Source organism: Sinocyclocheilus anshuiensis, unplaced genomic scaffold (assembly GCF_001515605.1).
Source record: "Sinocyclocheilus anshuiensis isolate Anshui unplaced genomic scaffold, SAMN03320099.WGS_v1.1 scaffold1262, whole genome shotgun sequence".
NCBI classification, from domain to species: domain Eukaryota; kingdom Metazoa; phylum Chordata; class Actinopteri; order Cypriniformes; family Cyprinidae; genus Sinocyclocheilus; species Sinocyclocheilus anshuiensis.
The window spans coordinates 764,113-787,384 of NW_015558617.1; the positions used below are offsets into that span (position 1 = coordinate 764,113).

General features: G+C 37.7%; 4 protein-coding genes across 7 annotated transcripts in view; 3 read left to right on the top strand and 1 right to left on the bottom strand.

Moving 5' to 3' along the window:
• nono (non-POU domain containing, octamer-binding) overlaps positions 1-1,260 on the top strand; it is a 13,251-nt gene extending 11,991 nt beyond the window's left edge. For 2 of the 3 annotated variants that reach the window (XM_016476274.1, XM_016476276.1), the window contains 2 exons: positions 172-251; positions 662-1,260. In XM_016476274.1, the coding sequence (XP_016331760.1) occupies positions 172-251; positions 662-757 (176 nt within the window). In that variant the 3' untranslated portion in view covers positions 758-1,260. The remainder of the gene's footprint in view (positions 1-171; positions 252-661) is intronic. The other variant, XM_016476275.1, reaches the window with a different exon arrangement.
• A 717-nt stretch (positions 1,261-1,977) lies between these two features.
• LOC107680357 (caspase-8-like) lies at positions 1,978-3,864 on the top strand. Its single transcript, XM_016476215.1, is given in 4 exon segments — positions 1,978-2,056; positions 2,975-3,452; positions 3,553-3,634; positions 3,636-3,864. Coding segments are annotated over 4 exon segments (786 nt in total). The 3' UTR covers positions 3,783-3,864.
• A 1,434-nt stretch (positions 3,865-5,298) lies between these two features.
• Positions 5,299-7,176, bottom strand: tnfsf10l4 (tumor necrosis factor (ligand) superfamily, member 10 like 4). The gene is made up of 5 exons (XM_016476221.1): positions 6,843-7,176; positions 6,599-6,730; positions 6,462-6,507; positions 6,056-6,142; positions 5,299-5,973 (listed from the first exon to the last, which is right to left on the bottom strand). Exons 1-5 carry the CDS (start codon positions 7,014-7,016, stop codon positions 5,570-5,572), a joined length of 843 nt encoding a protein of 280 aa, XP_016331707.1. The 5' UTR covers positions 7,017-7,176; the 3' UTR covers positions 5,299-5,569.
• A 1,666-nt stretch (positions 7,177-8,842) lies between these two features.
• Positions 8,843-22,809, top strand: aifm1 (apoptosis inducing factor mitochondrion associated 1). Of its 2 annotated transcripts, XM_016476250.1 has the most exons (18): positions 8,843-9,041; positions 10,584-10,714; positions 11,998-12,097; positions 14,872-15,147; positions 15,249-15,314; positions 16,323-16,477; positions 16,831-16,961; positions 17,102-17,192; positions 17,374-17,458; positions 17,542-17,618; positions 18,550-18,658; positions 20,513-20,620; positions 20,882-20,970; positions 21,086-21,226; positions 21,439-21,581; positions 21,665-21,789; positions 21,908-22,098; positions 22,195-22,809. In XM_016476250.1, exons 1-18 carry the CDS (start codon positions 8,954-8,956, stop codon positions 22,264-22,266), a joined length of 2,178 nt encoding a protein of 725 aa, XP_016331736.1. In that variant the 5' UTR covers positions 8,843-8,953; the 3' UTR covers positions 22,267-22,809. The 2 variants fall into 2 exon arrangements, with proteins under 2 accessions (XP_016331736.1, XP_016331737.1); XM_016476251.1 differs by lacking the exons at positions 14,872-15,147; positions 15,249-15,314 and having other exon boundaries at positions 8,844-9,041.
• Positions 22,810-23,272: the final 463 nt, after the last annotated feature.

Consider the following 23,272-nt stretch of genomic DNA (forward strand, 5'->3'; position numbering starts at 1 on the left):
GTAATTTATGGGCTAATTTAAATTTTTGGGTGAACTAATCCTTTAAGATGTAGGTCTCATTTCCAGGTCGGCAATATAAAATACTAGATATGTTCTTTCTTTGTTTTATTTTGTTTTGTTTTTTTTAACCCATTTGAACTTGACATTGCTTTTTCTCTCTTGGGGTGAAAGGTCAGGGAATGGCCATGAACAGGAACCCAATGGGTGGAAATACCACAACAGCAGGAGCTGCCAGCTTGGCTTCAAGTGAGGTACAGATTTCTCAACACACATTAGGGCCTTTCGCACCGCTTTAGTTCCAGAACAGCGACGTCATTTGTGCGCGGCGTTCAACAACGGAAACAAAGAAAAACAACATTAACAACAGGAGGATGGAGGACACATACTTACGTCACGGGTAGTACCAGTTGTGCTGGTTAGACCCCGCTCCGGAGTAGGAGCTAATTTGGTTCTCGAAAAAGGCAGTCCGGTACTAAAATCGCTCCCATTTCCGGCGGTGCGAAAACGCCAAAAAGTGGGTAGTTCCACAAGTAGTTCTGGTACTATGAAAAGGTTCCTGCGGTGCGAAAGGCCCTAAAAGGTTCCTGTGGTGCGAAAGGCCCTAATGACAACTTTCAGTTCAACATACAAAGTGTACAGTATGTAAGCTTCTGTCTATCAGCAGGGGCCTGCTGGTAATCCAGGTGGTCTCCCTCTTCCCTTCCCTCGTCCTGGACCTCCTGTTGACTTTGGCCCCAACAAACGCCGCAGATTCTGAGACCACCAGCCAAACATCTTTCTTTGTTTTTTGTTTTTTTTACATACTGTATGATATTTTTAAGTGCAAATTGTGGTTTTGTAGGACCTGTGTATGCATTTCACATTCACAAATGAATTTGTGTAGGCAAATGTTTTAAACAGGTTGAAGTGTACGTTTGAAGTTACTCTGTAAGATCTCCCATCTCCAGCAGGAGCCTTAAGGGACTGTTTCCAGAAACGAATTGAGCCCAGTGTTGGGGTAAAGGAACCCTTATGCTTATGATTTCTTACTGAAGATTCTTCATCTATGTATGAGGGTTTATCTGTGCATGGAAATAGCTCCAGGCTGGACATTCAGCTTTGTATAGCCCTATTTTTCCTTTTTATTAATTTCTTCTCTTTTGTATTTTACCCAGCAGTGACCTTTTCTAAAGTAGCGATTAGCTTTTGTCCATCTTGTGCTCTGCAACGCTTGCCTTTCTAGACAACTTTAAATAAATTCATAACTACATGTTACATACAGTCCAGTGTTGCTGGCAGAATTTGATTTAAATTTTGTGATTTGTCTTTGTACAGCTGCTACAAAGAAGAAAAAAGAAACCGCAGCTTTTAATTTTAAAATGAAATTGTCAATTTCCTCAGTCACCATTCAATTCAATCACTAGGTATGGAAAAGCATAATAGAAGTAGTCCATATACCCCTTATATAAAACAGTTTAGTGGCATATTAGAAGTGATAATGTCAATATATAATGTAATATTTTTGAGTTGTAGGATTTCTTTTTATACAGATATAATTATTCAACATTGCTGTTTTAAGTTAATTTATTTGGATGGTAGGGTACAAAGTTGTTAAAACAATTAAGCTTTTAGAAACTCTATAAACTCTATAACTGAATTAGCTTGAGCGGTTACACATACATACATTTAGCCCGTGCATGTGCTAAAGATGAGTAGTAAATATGGCCAACTCAAAATTAGACATTAGAAAGTCTGGCTACACGAAGATTTCCAAGAGTCTAAAAATTCCTAGAGACAGCTTTAAAAGTTTCAGATGTGTTGTACCAGAAAACCTTTGAGGGCTGTGAAGAAAAATAAATGTATAGAATAAATAGTTTGATTAGAGTAACTGAGAAAAACCTTTGATTTACTGCCAAGACTTGCAGGATTACCTGATGAAAGGAGTTCTGGAGGATTGTTTTATGCAGTGATGTGACCAAACTGGACATTTTTGCATCCATGGATCAGCGGTATGTCTGGTGCAAAAAAGGCAAGGCTTATGAGCATAAGAATACTGTCACAACGGTCAAACATGGAGGTGGGCCAGTCCTGTTATGGGGTTGCTTTGCTTTTATAGGAAGTGAAATCTTGACTGTATGATGGACATGGATTCTTTGAAGTAACAGGCCATTTTGTCAAAGATTGTGATGCCTTCGGTGCATAGACTTGAAGCTTGGTTCAGGGATCGGTCGTAGAATGTTCTTGAGTGGCCTGCTCAGTCTCCAGATTTAAATCTCATTTAAAATATTTGGTGTGATTTGAAGAAAGTGGTAACATGAAAACTAAATATTATCAGTGATCTGGAAGCTTTCTTAAGGAATGGGTCAAGATACCAGTAGAGAGGTGTCAGGAACTTGTAAGCACTTAGCTGCAACGTTAATTGGAGGTTGTCAAGAAAAAAAAGATTCTTTACCATTTTTTTATGAACCATCTTTAGAATCCCTCAAATGTTTTTCATTTCAAATTCAGCATTCATTAGACACTACAGAGGAAAATGGAGAACACATCATCCAGAACATTACAGAAAAAAGTATATTGTATTGAGTAAACAATTTTGCAATTCTGTAAAAAAGTATAGTAATTGCAACTGATTAAGGTGAATATATTGTATAGGCCCACTGCAAGAATAGTGCTGAATATTGAATAGTACTAGAATGTTTATATATATTCAGCACTTGGATACTACAAAAATACTGCAGTCCAACTGCAAAGGACAAAAAGGTCAAATAACACTCTAAATGAATAGCATGTTACAGTACACTCAAATACTGTAAGTTGTGCAATTGTAAAATCAGGGTCAATGAGAGATTAATTCTGTCTCAGCATCATGTCTTTGTGCTTGAGTCCGGCCTGAGGACTTTGTCCACATCTCACTGAGAAATACATAAAAGAAAAGCATAAAAACGTCAAGCTTATAAAATAACCATACATAGATCATAACATGAGAAATTCTCAGATTCTCTGAAGGACTTATTTGAATTTTTGGGCTTTCTGGTTGAAGTCAAGGAAGACAAGACTGCAGACCAAATAAAAGAGCTTATGACTCTATACAGTAAAGATGATCGGCATGGAGACTGCTTTGTCTGTTGTGTGATGAGTCATGGAAATAAGACTGGTGTTGAGGGATGTGATGAGCAAATATGCCCCCTAAATGACATAACCTCCCCATTTGATGGAGTCAACTGCCCCGCTCTTATTGGCAAACCTAAAGTGTTCATTATCCAGGCATGTAGAGGGCTTCAGATGCAGAGTAAAGTGGTGGTTACACATGGTGCTGGTGCAAGTCGTATGAAGAAATCTGGCAATGTATCATACAGCATTCCCAAAGATTCAGATTTTCTGATTGCCTTGTCCACTGTGGAGGGATATCTGTCAATCCGTGATAAATCCAGTGGATCATGGTGGATCATGCATTTAAAAGAAGGAAGTGAACAGTGAGCATCCACCTTAAGTTATTGCTGCATGCAGTAACACTTCATTTTACGTCTCTTTGTCAGAGTTTATATGTAAAATTGTTTCTTCCTCTAATTTTAGAGGCCAGGACATCTTGAGGATCCTCATTAATGCCAATAACGATGTAAGCCATAATGAGGGCATAGTAGAAATGATCAATGATATAAATAATAGATGCAAAGATGACCCCTCAGCCCCAGTTCACCCTTAGGAAGCTTCTTATTTTCAAAGCCCCGAAGGTCAGAACGTTTTTTTTCATAACAGAAATGGATTATAATTCTGTGCAGTGTACGTTATATGTCAAAAACTGAAACATTCACAACTGAATATTGTTCTGTTGCAGATCTGCAACTTCTTAAACTAAAATGTCTCTGTTGTATAATTAAACATAGCCTAACAGCCTTGTGATTTCTGTAAAGTTTGTCAATCTGCATTTACCAACATTTTGAATATAAAATATTTATTAAATACAGCTCTCACTTCATTCCCCAGGGTCAGACTGGTGCTTCTAAACAGAAGAAAACAGGCTAAACATCCTCATCTTTCACCTGAAGGAGAAGAGAAAATCTTGTCATTGACATTCTAGAGAAAATCAATGACATGATAGTCTATATTCACCTCGCTTTTCCCATATTTGTTGTATTGGATTTTAAGAGTATGTGCACCACATTTAACCATGTAAACAGAATTTTTTTTGAATGATTTTATTATTTTGTATTTTATAACTTTTTTCTGTTTACTATGCTAAATACTATAAGAGACAAGAATATGAATAATATACAGTGGTGTGAAAAAGTGTTGGCCCCCTTCCTGATTTCTTATTTTTTTGCATGTTTGTCATACTTTAATGTTTCAGATCATCAAACAAATTTAAATATTAGTCAAAGATAACACAAGTAAACACAACATGCAGTTTTTTAAATGAAGGTTTTTATTATTAAGGGAAAACAAAATCCAAAACTACATGGCCCTGTGTGAAGAAGTGAACCATGAATTCTGCTGTTTACCAAAACATCCTGAAGGAGAATGTCTTGCCATCTGTTCGTGACCTCAAGCGGAAGCGAACTTGGGTTCTGCAGCAGGACAATGATCCAAAACACACCAGCAAGTCCACCTCTGAATGGCTGAAGAAAAACAAAATGAAGACTTTGGAGTGGCCTAGTCAAAGTCCTGACCTGAATCCTATTGAGATGCTGTGGCATGACCTTAAAAAGGCGGTTCATGCTCGAAAACCCTCCAATGTGGCTGAATTACAACAATTCTGCATAGATGAGTGGACCAAAATTCCTCCACAGCGCTGTAACAGACTCATTGCAAGTTATCGCAAACGCTTGATTGCAGTTGTTGCTGCTAAGGGTGGCCCAACCAGTTATTAGGTTTAGGGGGCAAACACTTTTTCACACAGGGCCACGTAGTTTTGGATTTTGTTTTCCCTTAATAATAAAAACCTTAATTTAAAACTTGTGTTATCTTTTACTAATATTTAAATTTGTTTGATGATCTGAAACATTAAATTGTGACAAACATGCAAAAAAAAAAGAAATCAGGAAGGGGGCCAACACTTTTTCACACCACTGTATAACTAAACATTTTTTCCATTGATAAACTAAGCATAGTCTTACAGGATCAGTATCATTTAAGAAATCTGTGTGTAATCATAACTTTCTTTAATTTCTTTAATAAATTACATGCAATTCTCTTACACTGCTTTTGAGCTGTTTTGGCTGTTGATGAAAAACACCTACACTTACAACAACAGGACTAAAACATATAATTCACATATAAACTTTAATGTACAATAAACATTTAATTAAAACAGTGCACAAATAAATGTAAAAAATTTTATTTAGTCTTGATGTCAATAAAATAAACTGTCATTTGTAATTTCAGTATACAAAGGGCTTTAATTTATAATAAACATTGCATTAAAACTGCACCAAAAAAACAAAACAAAACAAGTTATTTTTGTCTTGAAGTGGATAAAAATGTTATTCATCATCTCAGTATACATACATTGTATTAATATATATCTGGAAAACAAATGACAAATATAACATCTCTGTAAGAAATCATCTGAAACAAAATGCTGCTGTTTTGCTTAGTTAATCATGAATGCCCCGAAGTAAGTGGCTTCCTGTGGGAAACGCACGGCGCTTATATTCAGCACGTACAAGGAGAGCCTGTCGCCCTTTTCTAAGCGGAACAGCGCCCCCTGATGGCTGGAATAAAGCTGTACACTAGAGTTTACGCTCACGCAGGGAGTCACTACAGATTTTGCGAGCATCACTGGTCGTGGATAGGATGCTGTTGTCTTGTATAAGTACTGCGTAAAGTGCACAATCTGTCCTAATTGTGTTTCGAAATTAACCTGAGAGAAAACGAAGTAAATTCCGTCGTGTGGCACCGTTATTTCTCCATCGGGACTCAGGCGCATTAACCCCTCCTGACTGAATTGGCCGTTCATGTTGTCCCACTGTATACGATCCAGTGCAGGAACTCCGTCTGCAGAAAGTAAAAAAAAAAAAACACTTAGTAAACTTAACCACTTTATCTTGAACAATGTAAGCTGTGGGGAAGATCTTACCATTTTTCTGCAGCCTTTGATATTGTTTAAGCTCTTGTTTTGCCCCGACATGCACAGCTGGTTTGAAAATCTCAGTGACGTTATGTTCTGTAAAGTCCAAGAACACACTTTCGATTAAATACAATGCTTGAATCAGGGCGCGAACTGTGGGGGTGCGGGGTCTGACTTCACAAATTAGCTATATTATTTTTACATATGCAGGCATAAAGTTTAAAAGTCGTTTTCAAGTTTAACGTTTTACTACCGCAAGAGTTAGATTACAAGTTAGTTGCGTTCACGGGCATAGCAGCAGTAGGCTACCCTTACCAAAAAGTAGTATACTTCAAGTTTATTTTATTTCGTAAGGGTATGCAGGCTACCACTAAATAAACAAACAAACATACATACATAAATGTATTTCTTTTACCTCCTAATGTTTCCAGTACATAATTCTGTATGTCCATCAACAGTCTCTGTTCAAAAAGGAATCTAGTTTTATTATGGAACATCTTATATTTCTCACTATCACAAAATGTATTTAGGTCTTGAAGCAGTTTTAAATACCTGCTGTGCGGTTTGTTTCAGTTCTTGATTGAACAAGTCACAGCTTGCGATACCTGCTTGATTTGTCGGTTGGGTAAGATCTGTGGAGAGGCAGTGGATTGGATACCCTCCATCTTTGCCTGTTTCACGAGTCTTTTAAAGTAAAAAAAAACTTATTTAACGAATTATAGAATCATATTCTTTGTATAAATAACAATATTTGTTTAAAGATGTTAATAATGTAAGATTATACGATTTAACTCACTCTGTGAACATCCTTGGAGAAGTCATAAAGAAGAAAAGCCGTGATAAACGTCTCCGTGCTTAATATTAAAGTCAGAATCAAGAAGAATATATACTGCCCTTTTGCAGTTTTGTTTTCAGATAAGTTTTCGTCCAGCTGGCTATAATTGGGGCTGATTTGTAAGTTTGATGTCATGTTCCGACAGTGTTTTACAGAATGTTCGCATGACAGAGAGAGAAAGCAGTTTTGTCCTGTGGTATCCTGAAGGAGTCAAAGGTCTGTGCGCTGTTCAGGGCTCTTCCGCATGTCAGTTTTGTTTTCCTCGCTGGAAAGTCCCGCGGTCACGGCACCGCCCCGCTTTCTATCAAGTGTGATTGCATGTGGGAAATCAGGGGCGTATGAGTGATCTGAAAACTGGGGGGTGTTTGCAGCGCCACTGTTGTTAATGCTGCTTTTTCATTGTTTTGTACCATGCACTATATGTGTTAAAGGCACAATATGTCAGATTTTTTCATTAAAATATCCAAAAACCACTAGAACAGTTTTATATATTTCGCTGACTTGTGTACTTACATTATCCCAAATGTTTCGAAGAATGTTTAAATCCAGAGAAATAAGCAATTTTAACTAGTGACACGGACCGTGTCTATTGTGTCGCCTGCCAATGACGTCATACACCCTCGATTTCCGGTTTTGTTTTGTAGAAAACATGGAAACACCGGTGATGACCACACAGAGTAGCATTATAACAGAACGTTCAAATGTATCTAGTATGATAAAACAGCGCTGCTTACTTCCGCTGCTTTCCGGAAGGAGCAGAAGTGGTCGACTGTGGCATAATAAAAGTTCCGCTGCTTTCGAGCCCTGTGTCGCGCTCGTTTTGCTTCGACGGCTTTCCGCCTCACTCTGCTTCATACTACGACGTTAATAAATCTTTAATACATTAGCTCATCGATAAACATGATTTCTGCTTGAGTCCCATCGGATTGCTTCGGCTGTGGGGATGAAGACGACAGCTCCCATGATTCCACACTCAGTCACAGCATCATCAAACTATGCCTTTGTTTGTTTTGAATACGCGCCCTCTAGTGGCAATTACATATTGCGCCTTTAATACAGGGCACAAGGGGGATCAGTAAGATTTTTGGTGTTGTTGTTTTTTTATAAGTCATTTGTGCTTATCAAGGTTGCATTTATTTGATCAAAAATACAGAATAAAAAAGAGTAAAATTGTGAAATATTATTACAACTTCAAAATAATGTTTTTTAAATTTTATTTTAATATACTTTAAAATGTAATTTTTTCTGTGATGCATTGCTGAATTTTCATCAGCCATTACTCCAATCTCCAATGTCACATGCTAAAAAACAGATGTGCTGCTTAATATTTTTTTTGGACACTGTGATACTTTATTCAGGATTCTTTGATGAATAAAAAGTTAAAAAGAACAGCATGTATTCAAAATAGAAATCGTTTTCTAACAATATATGTCTATACTATCACTTTTTTAAATCAATTTAACACATCCTTGCTAAATAAAAGTATTAATTTCTTTCAAAAAAAGAAAGAAAAAAATGACTGACCCCAATCTTTTTTTACGAAAGATTTTAATGCAAAGCAAAAAATAAAAGTATTATTTAAAAAAAAAAAAAGAAAGAAAAAATTACTGACCCCAATCTTTTTTACAAAAGATTTTAATGCAAAGAAGAAAAAAAATATTTTTTTAAATAATTCAAGTCATTTAGAATGTATAAATGGCTGAAACGCCAGTTATAAAGCTAAAAATGGAAAGAAAGATCAATCTATATACCTTGAATACAGTGGGACGTTAACTGGGCGGTCTCTCGTCACACGACCTGTGGCGTCGTTAAGGCGTACCCCACAAATAACCAATCGGCAATTGAGCAACGCTGACAAATTATAACTGACAGAAAATCTAACCAATCACTCACAAATTTGTCAGTGCCGCAGCCAATCAGTGCAGAAAGAGGGCGGGCCGTCAGCCGAAACCGGAAGCGCCTGCAGGAGCTGTGTGACCTGAGAAGGTCTCCGGCCTTGTGCTAGAGCTGCACGGTGAGCGTAGCTGTGAACTTCCCCAGGCTGTCTTACTGAAAAGCACAGCAGAGCTGCGATGTTTAAGTGCAAGACAGTATGGAATAAACTGGCTCCGCTGGTCCGGGCCTCATCCACTCTGTGTCTGCAGAATGCGAGAAAATCAGGCAAGTTGAAAAAAGCGGCAGAAGTCTGTGGCTCTGCTAATCGTTTGTGAACTTCATTTCTAGCAGAAAGGCTTGCACAATTTCTATGGAAACACAAGTCCAGGCGCCGGTAGGATAAAAGTCCAGTTTGGTGCGTGCTGTAGTGTGCTGTCCAGATGCTAGGTACTTTATTTGACCATGTAGATAGTTAACTAACAAGTAGTGAGTAGTATTGAGTAGATACACACTTGAAGTTTCATTCAGTGCTGTCTGCGGTCACACTGCGCATTTTCAGCAGAGAAACGCAATATGGGAATTCTGTCAAAATGACTATTAGTAACGAAACCGCTTGTATGGGTTAATGCAGGACTGCACGAAGAGCTGCAGTAATTTTTGGGCCAAGGTCGGTGAACATCAAGTCTGCCTCTCACACGCTTGTGGCTCTGACAGCTCCATGACGCTGTCTATTTTACAATAATGACCGGTTGACTAACTGTTATATACTTTACGGTTTACTACACGGGTTTACCAACTAAATAAATACACGGACATTTAAATGTTGATTTTAAATACTGGTTAAATAGACTTTAGACTTAAAATGTATAATTTTCTCCGATACAGGTTTCATTTTATTATAATTATTATTATTTTACATTTGGTTGTCGTAGTAACCATTTTGAGTCGCAAGATGATGTCTATTAGCTATGGAATACACTACGCGACTTCACAGATTTTTACACTTTACAGTTCTGAACAAATAAAAAATAAACATTAGGTATCATACACGCAAACGCTCGTAAATTGTTACAGAAAAAAACTGGGCATCATACACTAAACGACTAAAAGTAGTGCAATCCATTTCATTTTCAAGTTGAAAAAAAATCACAAAATATCGAAAATGTTTTATGTCCTGAAGCTAAAAAAAAAAAACTCGCGAGACCCTGAAAAATAGAAAAGTATTTGATTACAGACATATATTCTTGGGAAATAAAGCAGCTTTACATTTTTTTTCGTACATTAAAATGTGTCCTGTTTAAACATTTTCCCATGAATGAAAAAATGTCACTCAGTGTAACTGCTATATAGTTTGTATACCAAAAAATCTTGTCAGGAATGTTTAGAACAAGAATCATTAGATGACATTAAATTACTCTATTTAAGGAGCCCCAAATTACTAATTAAGTGTCATTTTAAATATTTTCCAATCTTTGCCACTATCCTTGGAACCATTAGGCTTTACCCATTTGTCATCAAGAAGTTTTTAATAGTTTTAGTATGGCCACTTATTAATTTATACATGTCAGTAAGTACGGTTTAGAATAAGTATGTTGTTTCATTTTTACATTTATACATTTTTTGTGCTAAATTATATTTGTTATGATAAATAACGATGGAAAATTTTATCCTTATTTTGACATTATTTACAACAGTTATTTTAAACAGTAACAGTAGACAGTTTACTTGCATCTTGCATTTAATATGCTGTGTATATAAAATACATGAAAATTATACATGCATGTATCATTTTATATATGTATATAGTTTTTATGATTGACTTCTCAGTGCTGAGGCATGGGAGAAGACTGGAGAGGGTTCAGAAAGCCCAGATGTCATCAGGGCCAGCAGGAGGGGGCGGCGAAAACACACTGTATTATGTCCTGGTTGGAGCAACATGTCTGGGGACAGGAGTTTATGTAAGTACTAGGGCTGTCAAAATGGCTGAAAAACTAAATTCGACATTTTTACTTAAATATGATCAAAATTCGAATTATATTCGAATTTTAAAATGCATCATTTCAGTTAGGGTGAAGAAAAGCTTTTGGCTTCTCTCCTGAGGCCACAAGAGGGCGCATCGAGCAAAATATTACTAATGCACACTCAAAACATAAGAAAACAGACTATCTGTGAAAAAAGTGCATAATGTTTAAAATAATGTTTATAAACCAATTATAATTAAGTTGCTTAAACAACTATAAACAAAACAGCATCATGTATGTATGCATAGTTTAATACAAAGGGCCGAAAGCCAATCACACGGAGTACATTTTTCATTTAAATGTCTGTCTATCAGACATCGGCGATGGACAATGGCATCGTCTATCGGCCCAACCCTAGTCCATATTGCGCATGTCAAATAAAATCAGTCATAATAAATAAATGGGATTTTTTTTTTCAGTATTTATTGATCCTTATTCATTTCAATGACAGTTTCTGAATGTTATTTACATATAAATATAGCTTACATATAGGCTAATGTTATTCATGATTAAGTATTGTTTTTAATGGAAACTTATTTTTACCGTTAGTTATGTGAGGAAAAAGAAGTTAGAATAAAGGAAAAATTGAAATTAACAGCATTTAAACAAGTTCTGCTCACATATTTGAAGGCTTCTATTGGGTCTTAGGGTAAACGTCATATTATGTGACATTACTTTACGGAGAGCTTCAGCTTACGAACTTCTAGCTACGTCCTACCTTACGAACAACTGGTGCCACTGAATAATGCATAGATTTAGTTACAAACTAGCTAGTAGTTACTAAGCCTCTAGTGTGGACTTTATATTCTAATTTAAGTAAGACCTTACGAATGGCTGGTGTAACCCTACCCAGCCCCATATTGTCAGTGCATAAAATATATATTTCATCAGATAATTGCTTCCGATATGAGAATTGTACTGCTCATGTGGGTTGTGGTTAGTTTGTGAATCATGTTGATGTTAATTTACATGTGCATTTGGCAGACACTTTTTTGATTATGCTCAATTTCAGTCTCCATTTCAGAGTTCCATTTCAGACTCTGGATCATAAGTTGCATCAGTTTTCTTCAGTGTAGTAAATGATGTTGTTTTAATATCAGTCATAAACTTCCTCACATTCTAGTTGATCGGTCACATGCAGCTTTTGTCGTCCTGCGATGATGACTTTTAGATTTGCAGAGTTCAATGTAATTGTTGTTTATTTGTTTGTGTGTTTAAAGGCGTACCACACCGTCTCAGGGGACAAGGAAAGATATAATGAGCGTATGATAGACATTGCCAATAGACCAAAACAAGGGCCACAAGCAGCTGAGGCTGTCAGTAAGTAAATACACTATCCACATGAACACACACCAAATAATAAATCACTGGTCTCATTCAATTAGAAGTTATTGTGTTGTTTCAATATACAGTGGTGTGAAAAAGTGTTGGCCCCCTTCCTGATTTCTTATTTTTTTGCATGTTTGTCACACTTTAATGTTTCAGATCATCAAACAAATTTAAATATTAGTAAAAGATAACACAAGTGAACACAACATGCAGGTTTTAAATGAAGGTTTTTATTATTAAGGGAAAACAAAATCCAAAACTACATGGCCCTGTGTGAAAAAGTGTTTGCCCCCTAAACCTAATAAGTGCCTCCAAGCTTTCTTATTCTTTTTGCTAATAAACTTTCTACATTTCTACTTATTTCCAGTTTTGTATAGGCTAGCTATTTAAAGTTTATGTAAGTTATTTGTTATTTTATATTAGGCATAGCCTGCCCTATAGCATGGTGTATTTTTATTTGTTTTGTTTTGTTAATAAAAGTTCTATGTTTTATATATAGACTAAAGTGAGTTTGACGTTGTATTTTGTTGGCAATTAGGAATCATTGGTTATGATTTATTTACAACAGAACAGCACAACCCAGATGTTCGAATTTGTGCAACGCATTTTATGGACGACAGTTTTGTGAACGTAGTAGAGTAGCCTACAAGGCTGGCTGTGTAAATTCTATTTCTAAAAAAAAAAAAAGGGTCAATTCCGACTTTGCTATGATAATGATCTTTAAAATGGCATCATATGACCCCTTTAATGTTGTCTGTAACTCTCCTAACAGATCTGGATTATATGCATTTTTTTCTCTAAATAACTTTAAAAAGCATCTGCCAGGAACTGTAAATGTAAACTGTCAGACATCTTTAGAATTGTCACCGTGACCTTCCACTTCTACTCATACATGGTGATCTGTCTTCACTGTCAGGCATTTGACTGTGAGCATTTGTATTGTGGGTAAAACAGTGCTTTGTGGGTAACTCCATTGACTTTCCTCACCCAACCACTTGAGTATCCATTTGGATTTATTCTAAATTTAACTTACTATGCCTTTTCAAGTTAAGAGGGTAATGGGGTGCAAAATGTACCAGAGTTTTCTTTCTGCCATTGGGCCAAGAATGGTTGGATAGAGGTGATGTTCTATGAAGTTCTTTCATTGTTGATGGACATGCATGATGCTTGTCTTTTCTTCTTCATGTCTTTCATTTGTCAGTTGTGTATTTTGCAACACACTTTGTCTGTGTCACCAACCAAACATTTCCATCACTATTTTCTTTCCTCCTTTTTCTGCTCGTCCCACTAACTCTCAGATGTTTTGAAAAAAAGCTGTCTTGTCTTGCTCATTGTCTTGTTTAAACTTCTTTATTCATGTTAAAATGTTTGGAAAGGTTTTTACTGATGGCTAGACTATCCATTTGTCTGGGTTGTCTGTCCTGTTCTCTGCTTGCACAGTGAAGATGATGTTTTGGAGAAACTCTCATCAGGACTTGTTCTGGAAAAATGTTCTGTTAATGCCCATGTACCCCATAAGTTTCTGTTGGACTTTTTGATTTGCATTGACACATTGACCCAGCCTCAGAATCAACTAGTAGCTATGAGTACCAAAGAAGGAGCTTTCAGTTTTTTGGAGTTTTATTCTTGGAAGGAGATGAATGTAAAGGTAGCGAAGTCTAAGAGAAAATTCCAGAGAATGTCCATCATTATAGTCGCTGATGTACAGAGACTATTTCAGAAGATATGATGATCTTCATGGTAACATGGTAATCCTCCACAAATCTGGAAGATCCTTTCATGGAAGGTCACACAGAAGATGTTGCAACTAAGCCGGGAAGTGGATGAAGACCCTGATACATTCACATTCACCCATAATTTAACCTTTCCTTATGTTTTTACTCTTTTCCATCCTGCAAATTAATTCCTGATCCTGGATCCATTATTTTTCCCATTTTCACTGGATGAACCTAACCTAAATGAACCACTCCTACAACCAATCAAAGCGTGAAAATGTTCGGATTTAGAGCATTGAAAAAATGCTAGGGATGTTTTTCGTTTAGTCAGTTATCTACTAATTATCCTGCTTTATACAGTGGGTACGGAAAGTATTCAGACCCCCTTAAATTTTTCACTCTTTGTTATATTGCAGCCATTTGCTAAAATCATTTAAGTAAATTTTTTTTCCTCATTAATGTACACACAGCACCCCATATTGACAGAAAACCACAGAATCGTTGACATTTTTGCAGATTTATTAAAAAAGAAAAACTGAAATATCACATGGTCCTAAGTATTCAGACCCTTTGCTCAGTATTTAGTAGAAGCACCCTTTTGATCTAATACAGCCATGAGTCTTTTTGGGAAAGATGCAACAAGTTTTTCACACCTGGATTTGGGGATCCTCTGCCATTCCTCCTTGCAGATCCTCTCCAGTTCTGTCAGGTTGGATGGTAAACGTTGGTGGACAGCCATTTTTAGGTCTCTCCAGAGATGCTCAATTGGGTTTAAGTCAGGGCTCTGGCTGGGCCATTCAAGAACAGTCACAGAGTTGTTGTGAAGCCACTCCTTCGTTATTTTAGCTGTGTGCTTAGGGTCAAATTTAAGGGGGTCTGAATACTTTCCGTACCCACTGTATGCTGCAGTACCTCTGGAATCCATTCCCGAACTACCTTCGGAGTCTGTTAAGAGTGGTAAGAGCCGAATAATATAGAGTGGAGGATTGTTTTGGTGGTGCTTCTTTTACGGTCAAACATTCTTGTGTTTTGCTCGTTCTGTGGCATTAGAGCCTGTTGCTGAAGAACCAACTCTAACAGAACCTCCTGTTGAAGAACGTCCGGTAACAGAAGCTGTTGTGGAGTTCACTGAAACTGAACCTGTTGTAGAAGAACCAATTGTAGAAGCTTCTATTCCGGAACCCATTGTGGAAACCCTAGTAACAGAGCCTGTTGTTGAAGCCTCTGTACCAGAATCCATCATTGAAGTCTCTGTAACAGAACCTGTTGCAGAAGCTCCAGTAGTTACGCAGAGTGAAGAACCCTTAGCTCCTGTAGTTGAGAGTGGTAAGCTTGACGCATCTGCATGGAAATCCAGTTTTTTACAGAGGAAATATTTTTGGAAACTGAGGTTAACGTCTTTCCTCTCCTCTTACTTCGGGATTAAGAAACAGAGCCTACACCTGTAATCATCGCTGCGCATGTTCCGGAGGCTTCACCTGTTTCTGAGAGTGGTAAGAGTCCAGTTTTGACTGGATGGGAATCAGTTTAAACATGTCACTGATAATTACTTCATTCACACATATGGACACCTATTTCTAAACTTTCCGTTACTACACTTTTGATTTTTATGGCTACAAATGCTCTTTTATTTGAGTTGACTAAATTATGTCTGGTTGGTTATTTCCTTTATCATTGAAGTTTCATTTTCATTTTAATTTTTCTTGTCTTTATAAACCACATTGTCCTCTCTTCTTTTCAAGGCCTTAAATTCTTTGCAACTCCGTTTTTTCATTCCTTTGAATGGTTGTTTTGTGTGACTATTGTAATGCTAATGGCTAATGCTAATGGTACAAGGTCACACATTTATGACCAGTTTTCAGCCACGTTTACAGATTATTGGGGTACAGTTTGCACTAATATTACAATAAAATGCTAATCTCTCCCTTCATCTAGCCCTGTGTTCCTGAGATCACTTACATATTCTTGTACAGATAATGTTAAAGGGGTCATATGATCTTGTTAAAATGAACATTATTTTGTGTATTTGGTGTAATGAAATGTGTTTATGCGGTTTAAGGTTAAAAAAACACATTAGGCCAAACAAAGTAGTTTCGCTTTCACAACGAAACACACAGCGCCTTCACGACATGGCGGCGGCGGCAACAATACTACAGCGAGAATAAAAGTTACGCCTTCTTTCTTTGCGTGAACATTTGGGCGGCGTTATGCAAATCTTCCCACATCATGACGTAGACATGTGGGGGCGTGTTAGAACGAGCCGTTTTAGGTAGGCGTGGTTGACTCTTAACTTTTATAAAGAATATCTCTTTGGATTTGAGGCTTTAGTCTTTGCAACTTTACAGATCTTCTTTATGCACCAAGATATTGTAACACTCCAAAGAGAAAGGAAAATTTGAAATCGCATCATATGACCCCTTTAAATGCATACACTAATTCAGTGTTCAGGTCAATTTATTCATAAATGCTTGTTTGAACTAAATGTCTCTTTATTTAACCAGCTGCAGTTTCTGAGCCAGCTCCTGCTGCTGAGCCCGTTGAATCCAATGCTGCTCACTCGGGTGTCCCTGAACACGCTCACTATCTGCTGATTGGTGGAGGCACGGCTTCATTCGCTGCAGCTAGGTCCATCCGGGCACGTGACCCTGGTGCCAGGGTGAGTCTGTCAGTTTGGTGGTAGTTTGGCAGAATTATGGTGAACCTCACAGGATATTGTAATCATCAATACTTTTAGAACAGGGTTTGTTAAGAACCCCCAAATGGATGAGGATGAGGGTGCTTGTGTGAGACATCATTGTTCTAAAATGTCATTAAATTGCTACATATTTAAATTAAACATTTAATTCATATCTCAGTGTACAAAGTTTAAATAAATTTCAAGAGCTATAAAAATACATTTAGTAAAATCTTATTAAGTTATGTACCATTGGATGTACACTTGCAGAATTCTATATGTAAAATATTTCTAGATATTAAACTGCGTGTGTTTTGTACATGTTTATTACACAGGTGTTGATTGTAACAGAGGCGTCTGAATTGCCCTACATGAGACCTCCTCTCTCTAAAGAACTCTGGTTCTCTGATGACCCCAAGGCCACCGAAACACTGCACTTCAAACAATGGAATGGCAAAGAGAGGAGGTGTGTGTCAGAATATTCCAGACCACCTAAGACCAGACCACACACACTAACGTGCTGGCTTTGTTTCAGACAATTGCTTCAGAATTCTGGATTTTTTTGGGTTGATTTTTGTGATATTTATTTATTTATGCTTGTTTTAGTATTTACTTCCAGCCTCCCTCGTTCTACGTCAGTCCCGTGGATCTTGCTAAAGTGGAGAATGGGGGTGTGGCTGTGCTTACGGGCCGTAAGGTGGGAAACTCTCTTGTTACTGAGAAGCTGTGTTCTTAATAACTTCCACATGAATAAGTCAGAATAATGCTGAGGTCACACGAGAGGAGAAAATGTTTTATGGATGCATAAGTGCGTGTGGATGTCCTCATCGTACCCTTGTGTGTGTGTGTGTGTGTGTGTGTTTGTACCCGTGGTGTAGGTGGTACACATGGATGTCAGAGGAAATAAAGTCAAATTGAGTGACGGTGCAGAGATCTCATATGAAAAGTGCCTGATTGCCACAGGTAAAATGCATGTATAATATACAAAACAAATGCAGAGGTGTAAAATCTATTGTTGTCTTATAAAATGTATATGTGTGTATTAGGTGGGGTGCCTAGGAACCTGCAAGTAATTGACAGAGCAGGAGAGGAAGTGACGAAGAGGACAACCCTCTTTAGAAAAGTACGTCTTATGGCACATTTTTGGGTTTCAGGACAAGCAGAATTAAAAAGTAGTGTTCAAATGAGATCCTCCATTAATATGTTAAAGTCAACATGAAATCAAAAGAAAAAAGTTTCTTTATCAACATGCAATAAATTGTTTAGACACTGAAAACTTTCCTGATCAGATGATGGATAAAATAAAGTCCTTCCTTGTGTTTTTTTTTTTCTTGCTGAATTTTCTATTTTTTAAAAACACATCACATTATGCACGTCAAGTGGGTTGTGAATGCCGTTTTATGTTGACAGAATCAGATTATACCTCAATTATACCTCGATCTAGTGTCAGTACAGTTAAAAATTCAAGTCAGAATAAGATGTTTAATAAGAAGAGCTCTTTTACTAATCATCTCATGAGATGCCAAATGCATAAATGTAAATGTGCAAAACACCACTGGAGGGCACCCTTGAGCTAATCTCTAATGTTGCCTTAGCATATCGCATAACACTAAGAATTTCTTGTGTTTTTTTTTCTTCTTATTTTTAACCAGAGAACTATATATATATATATATATATAAAAAAAAAAGGCCTAGTGCACATTTTTACAACCATCAGTGTTGGGATAGATAATAGATATTAGATATTAACATACTATGTGACCACAAAAACTATATCTTGTTCCTACAGTACTAGAAAACCTAGAAATTTCAGGGAATTTTAAATAGTGGAAATTGGAAATGGAAATTCCTGCAGTAAACAAAGTTCTTGTTATTGTCATGTGTAAAATATTTTATTCACTTAAAATGGCTCTGTCTATTTTTTATGTCTTTATCCTGTAAATCCTAAAAAATGTAGTGACTGGAAAAGTAATGGAAATGTGTTGGTCAAAAGGTACTGTTGGACAGAACCCTATATACAGCTCTGTTTAACTTTCATATGTTCTTTTTGGTAGATTGAAGATTTAAGATCTCTAGAGAAGATCTCCAGAGAGGTTAAGTCCATTACCATCATTGGCGGAGGTTTTCTCGGTAGCGAGCTAGCATGTGCCTTGGGTCGCAGATGTGAGTCCAAACACTCAGCTGTTACTCAGAGATATATATATATATATATATATTAGGGTTGTGACGATGAGGACATTTTCCCACCGGTTAATCGACGTGTGACAACACCAATAATACTGGTATCACCGTGGGGGCAGGGGCTTTTCCTCGCTTTTAAATAGCTTGCAAAAGCGGCGTGCGCATTTTACTTTCACTTTCAAATAGCGGCAATTCAGCATAAAGCAATTGTTAGTTTTTAGTTCGTTTGAATTATCCCTCTTTTCCTCGCTTTCCTTCGCTTTTAAATAGCTTAAAAGCACCGTGCGCATTTTACTTTCACTTTCGAATTAGCGGCAATTCGGCATCAATTGCTTGAATGCAACAACAAAATACAACGTCAAACTCACATTAGCCTATATATAAAACATAGAACTTTTATTAACAAAACGAATAAAACAGTCTCTAGCGGCCAGTCGATGAATTGCAGTTTAAGTCACTTCGGTGTTGGTTTCAAGAGACAGACCGGAAGGTTGCCGCTTGCTTATAACATCCAAGTGAAAGATAAAACACCAACATGTCAGAAAAAAATAAAAACAGAATCACTGAGTTGGAAAAAGTTTTTTTTACAAGTCCTAAAAATGACTTGTAAACTCAATCAGGTGTAGCTAATCACCTTCTCAATGGCACACAAAGCCATTTGACATTCAACTGTGATCAGCTGTGGTCATTTTGATTAGCTCAGCATGAAAAGAGCTTTCCTGGAGCATTTAAGTCCTTGGTGCAACTGAAGCAAACAATCAACTATGGGTGGCAAGGCACTGTCAAAAGATCCTCGGGATAAAGTTGTGGACAGGGACAAGTCAGGAGATGGATACAAAACAATTCTCCACAAATGTGGCTTGTATGGGAGGGTTGCAAGAAAAAAGCCACTCCTCGAGAAAGGCTACATGCAGTCATGACTGAGTTTTGCCAAAACGCATCTTGAAGATTCTGAGGCAGATGAGACTAAAATTTAATTGTTTGGCCTCAACACTAAATTATATGTCTGGCAGAAATCCAATACTCACCATCCAAATAACAGCATTCCTACAGTAAAGCATGGAGGTGGTGATATCCTGTTATGGGGGTGTTTCTCTGCAGCAGGCACAGGAGCACTTGTCAGGATAGAAGGAAAAATGGATGGGGAAAAATGCCATCAATTTCTTGAGGAATATCTGCTGCCCTCTACCAGAAAGTTGTCTGTTTAACTTCCAATATGACAATGACCCAAAGCACACAGCAAAACTGAGCACACAGTGGTTGAAGGAGAAAAAGGTGAATGTCCTTGCATGGCCTAGTCAGAGCCCAGACTTAAACCGCATTGAAAATGTGTGGAAGACTGCAGTCCACAAATGGTCACCGTCAAAATTAACTGAACTTGAGCAGTTCTGCAGAGAAGAGTGGCCAAATATTGCAAAGTCTAGATGTGCAAAGTTAGTAGAGACATATCCCAACAGATTAAAGGCTGTAATTAAAGCAAAAGGTGGTTCAACAAAATGCTGACACAAGGGGGTGATCCTTTTTCCAACTCAGTGATTTTTCTTTTTTTTTTTCTGACATGGTGGTATATCTTTCACTTGGATGTTATAAGTTGTAAATACAGCTGGATAAAACAAAAACTGAGTCTGTCTTCATTTCAGGCTGCAAAGCAACAAAATGTGATTATTTTAAAGGGGGCAATTCTTTTCTATACCCACTATATATGCGTGTATGCATCTATATGTTCTCATGTTAGAACGTTTTTTTTACATTTTCTTTTTTTATGAAAATGCAGCTGACTTTTCCCCCTCTCTCTTTTTCCTTGCCCTTGCTCTCTTTCTTTCTCCCTCTCTGTAGCCACTGACCTTGGTTTAGAGGTGATCCAGATGTTCCCAGAGAAGGGTAACATGGGAAAAGTACTGCCTGAATACTTGAGTAACTGGACCACTGAGAAAGTCCGGAAAGGTGAGCGAATGAATAAAGGGCATTTATTTGAGCAGCCCAACATGGCAACATTGGCTCAACAAATAGCGTGTGCTTTGATACAGGTAATCCTACTCCCCCCACCTCAATGACAGTGTTTGAGAAACCTGCCTGAAACCTATTTGTTTGTTTTTTCCAGTTCTGTTTATCACAGAAATTACTTCCTTTAGCTGTAAATGTCCAGATGAAATGTAGGTATTTTGAAAAGTTTAAGCTAACCACTAACCTTTTGACCGTTCATAGAGGGTGTGAACATAATCATGGATGCTGTAGTGAAAAATGTGAGCTACAAAAATGACAAATTGGAGATCAAACTGAAGGATGGACGCCTGGTGAGTCTGCTTTTCCATCAGCCAGTCATAACCTGGCCCGATCTTCTGTATGCTAATTACAAAGTAATATGGTTATATTTTTTGTAATTTTTTGATTATTATGTTGTTGTTTTAGATTAAGACAGACCACATTGTGGCAGCAGTTGGTTTGGAGCCTAGTGTGGAACTTGCCAAATCTGCCGGGCTAGAGGTGGACTCTGATTTCGGAGGGTACCGGGTTAATGCTGAGCTCCAGGCTCGCGCCAACATCTGGGTGGTATGTATGGCTGATGGCTTCTTCAGCAAAACTTACAAAAGGGAAGAGAGGAGATCTTTTAATACTACTGATATTGGTGGTATTCAAGAGACCGTACCAAGCCAGAAGATCCTAAAGAATGGCTGGTTCAGTTTTCATAGGAACTGTACTGGTTCTGATTGCATCATACATTTTTTCAACATAAATAAGGTTCTTTGGTGTTTGTGTTCTAGGCAGGAGATGCTGCATGTTTCTATGACATCAAGCTGGGCCGCCGGCGCGTAGAGCATCATGATCACGCTGTGGTCAGCGGCAGACTGGCTGGAGAGAACATGACTGGAGCCAGCAAACCCTATTGGCATCAGTCGATGTTCTGGTAACCACACTTCTTCAGCAGACTCACTTTTTAATGTGTTTTAGTTGTATTATTCAGCACTCACAATATGTCCTTGTCTTCAGGAGTGATCTAGGTCCAGATGTAGGATATGAAGCCATCGGTATAGTGGACAGCAGTCTGCCCACCGTGGGAGTGTTTGCTAAAGCCACAGCCAAGGACACACCAAAAGCTGCAACCGAACAATCAGGTACACAAACATTTACTGACATGTAGATAGCTAGACTACTATGGATTTGTGGATTAACACTTCCTGGGTACCATCAATAGCAGAGTACAAACAAAAACAACATTTTCTCTGTTTACAGGCACCGGAATCCGTTCCGAGAGTGAGACAGAGGCAGTTGCCGGGACATTGAAAGCAGAAACAACGGCCCCTCCACCTCCTATCCAGCAGAAGGAGGATTATGGGAAAGGAGTGATATTTTACCTGAGGGACAACGTGGTGGTTGGTATTGTACTGTGGAACGTCTTCAACAGAATGCCCATCGCAAGGAAGGTGAGCAGAGATATAATTTCCTTTTTCCATCCATCTTAATTTCAGTGTTTCTCTGAAAAAGATAATTTATTTGTTGTTTTGTCTGTGTATTTGTAGATAATCAAAGATGGAGAACAACATGCAGATCTTAATGAGGTGGCCAAGCTTTTCAACATCCACGAAGACTGAACAATCTTTGTTTTCTCTGTTTTCTGTCCACTATGTCAAGGGCACTCTGCCCAAATCCATGTGGAGTGAACTTGGGAGAAGACACACACACACATACACACTGAACAAACACATACAGACTTACACCAGCCTGTCGTCTGCCATTTTGACCTCGAAAGTTTTTGAGATCAGGACATGCCATGCTGACTCCAGACTGCAAGGTGGCGCTGTGCCCATGGATTGGTTAAAACTGTACCACTCAATTTTCTACCCAGGGAAATTTAAACTTCTTGTTTGTATTGAAAAGTTGTGCTGTGTGTTTTTTTTTTTCTGTTGAGGTCAGTAAATGTTTATCTCAATTCTTGAATGCATCCCTTCTAAATACCTTTTCAGAATCAGACAGGATATCCACTTTCGTTGAATATTGCAATAAAGTTGCATTTTGAAGCAAACAAAACCAGGTGAGAGACATTCCTCTGACACCTGGTAGCACACTGTTTTCTGCCTGCACGATCAAAGCAGCTGGTACAAATGAAGATTAAATAAAAGTAAGTTATTTTTAAATTTGTCTCAAGATTCATTTTAATTTTTCCTAACTTGAATTTTGTTAAAACATTTGACAACACGGTAAATGTACAGTGATTATTTGGCCATTCCAGAGGTCAGAGGAACTTGGCAACCATTTTCAAGTGCAAGTTGAAATCTGAATGCCTGTGTGTCTGATATGGGTGACCCTGAGGCTTTTGAGATGCGTAGAGAAGATGCAATATGTTAAGGCTCATTTAACCTGTGATTGCCTGCAAACATGTTCCCTAATGTAGCCTTGACCTATTTCCTTATGCACCAGTGCTCTGATATACAGGTCAGAGTAATAGCAAATTGCTCGTTCTGTCTTTCTGCAGAGTGCTAGCCAAAGAAAAAATACAATTTGAGCCTTTGATGATAATGAAATATTTTGATGTATCCAAATACTATATGTAAATGTTATTTTGATGCATCCATCACACTTTAATCAGCACTGAGGAGG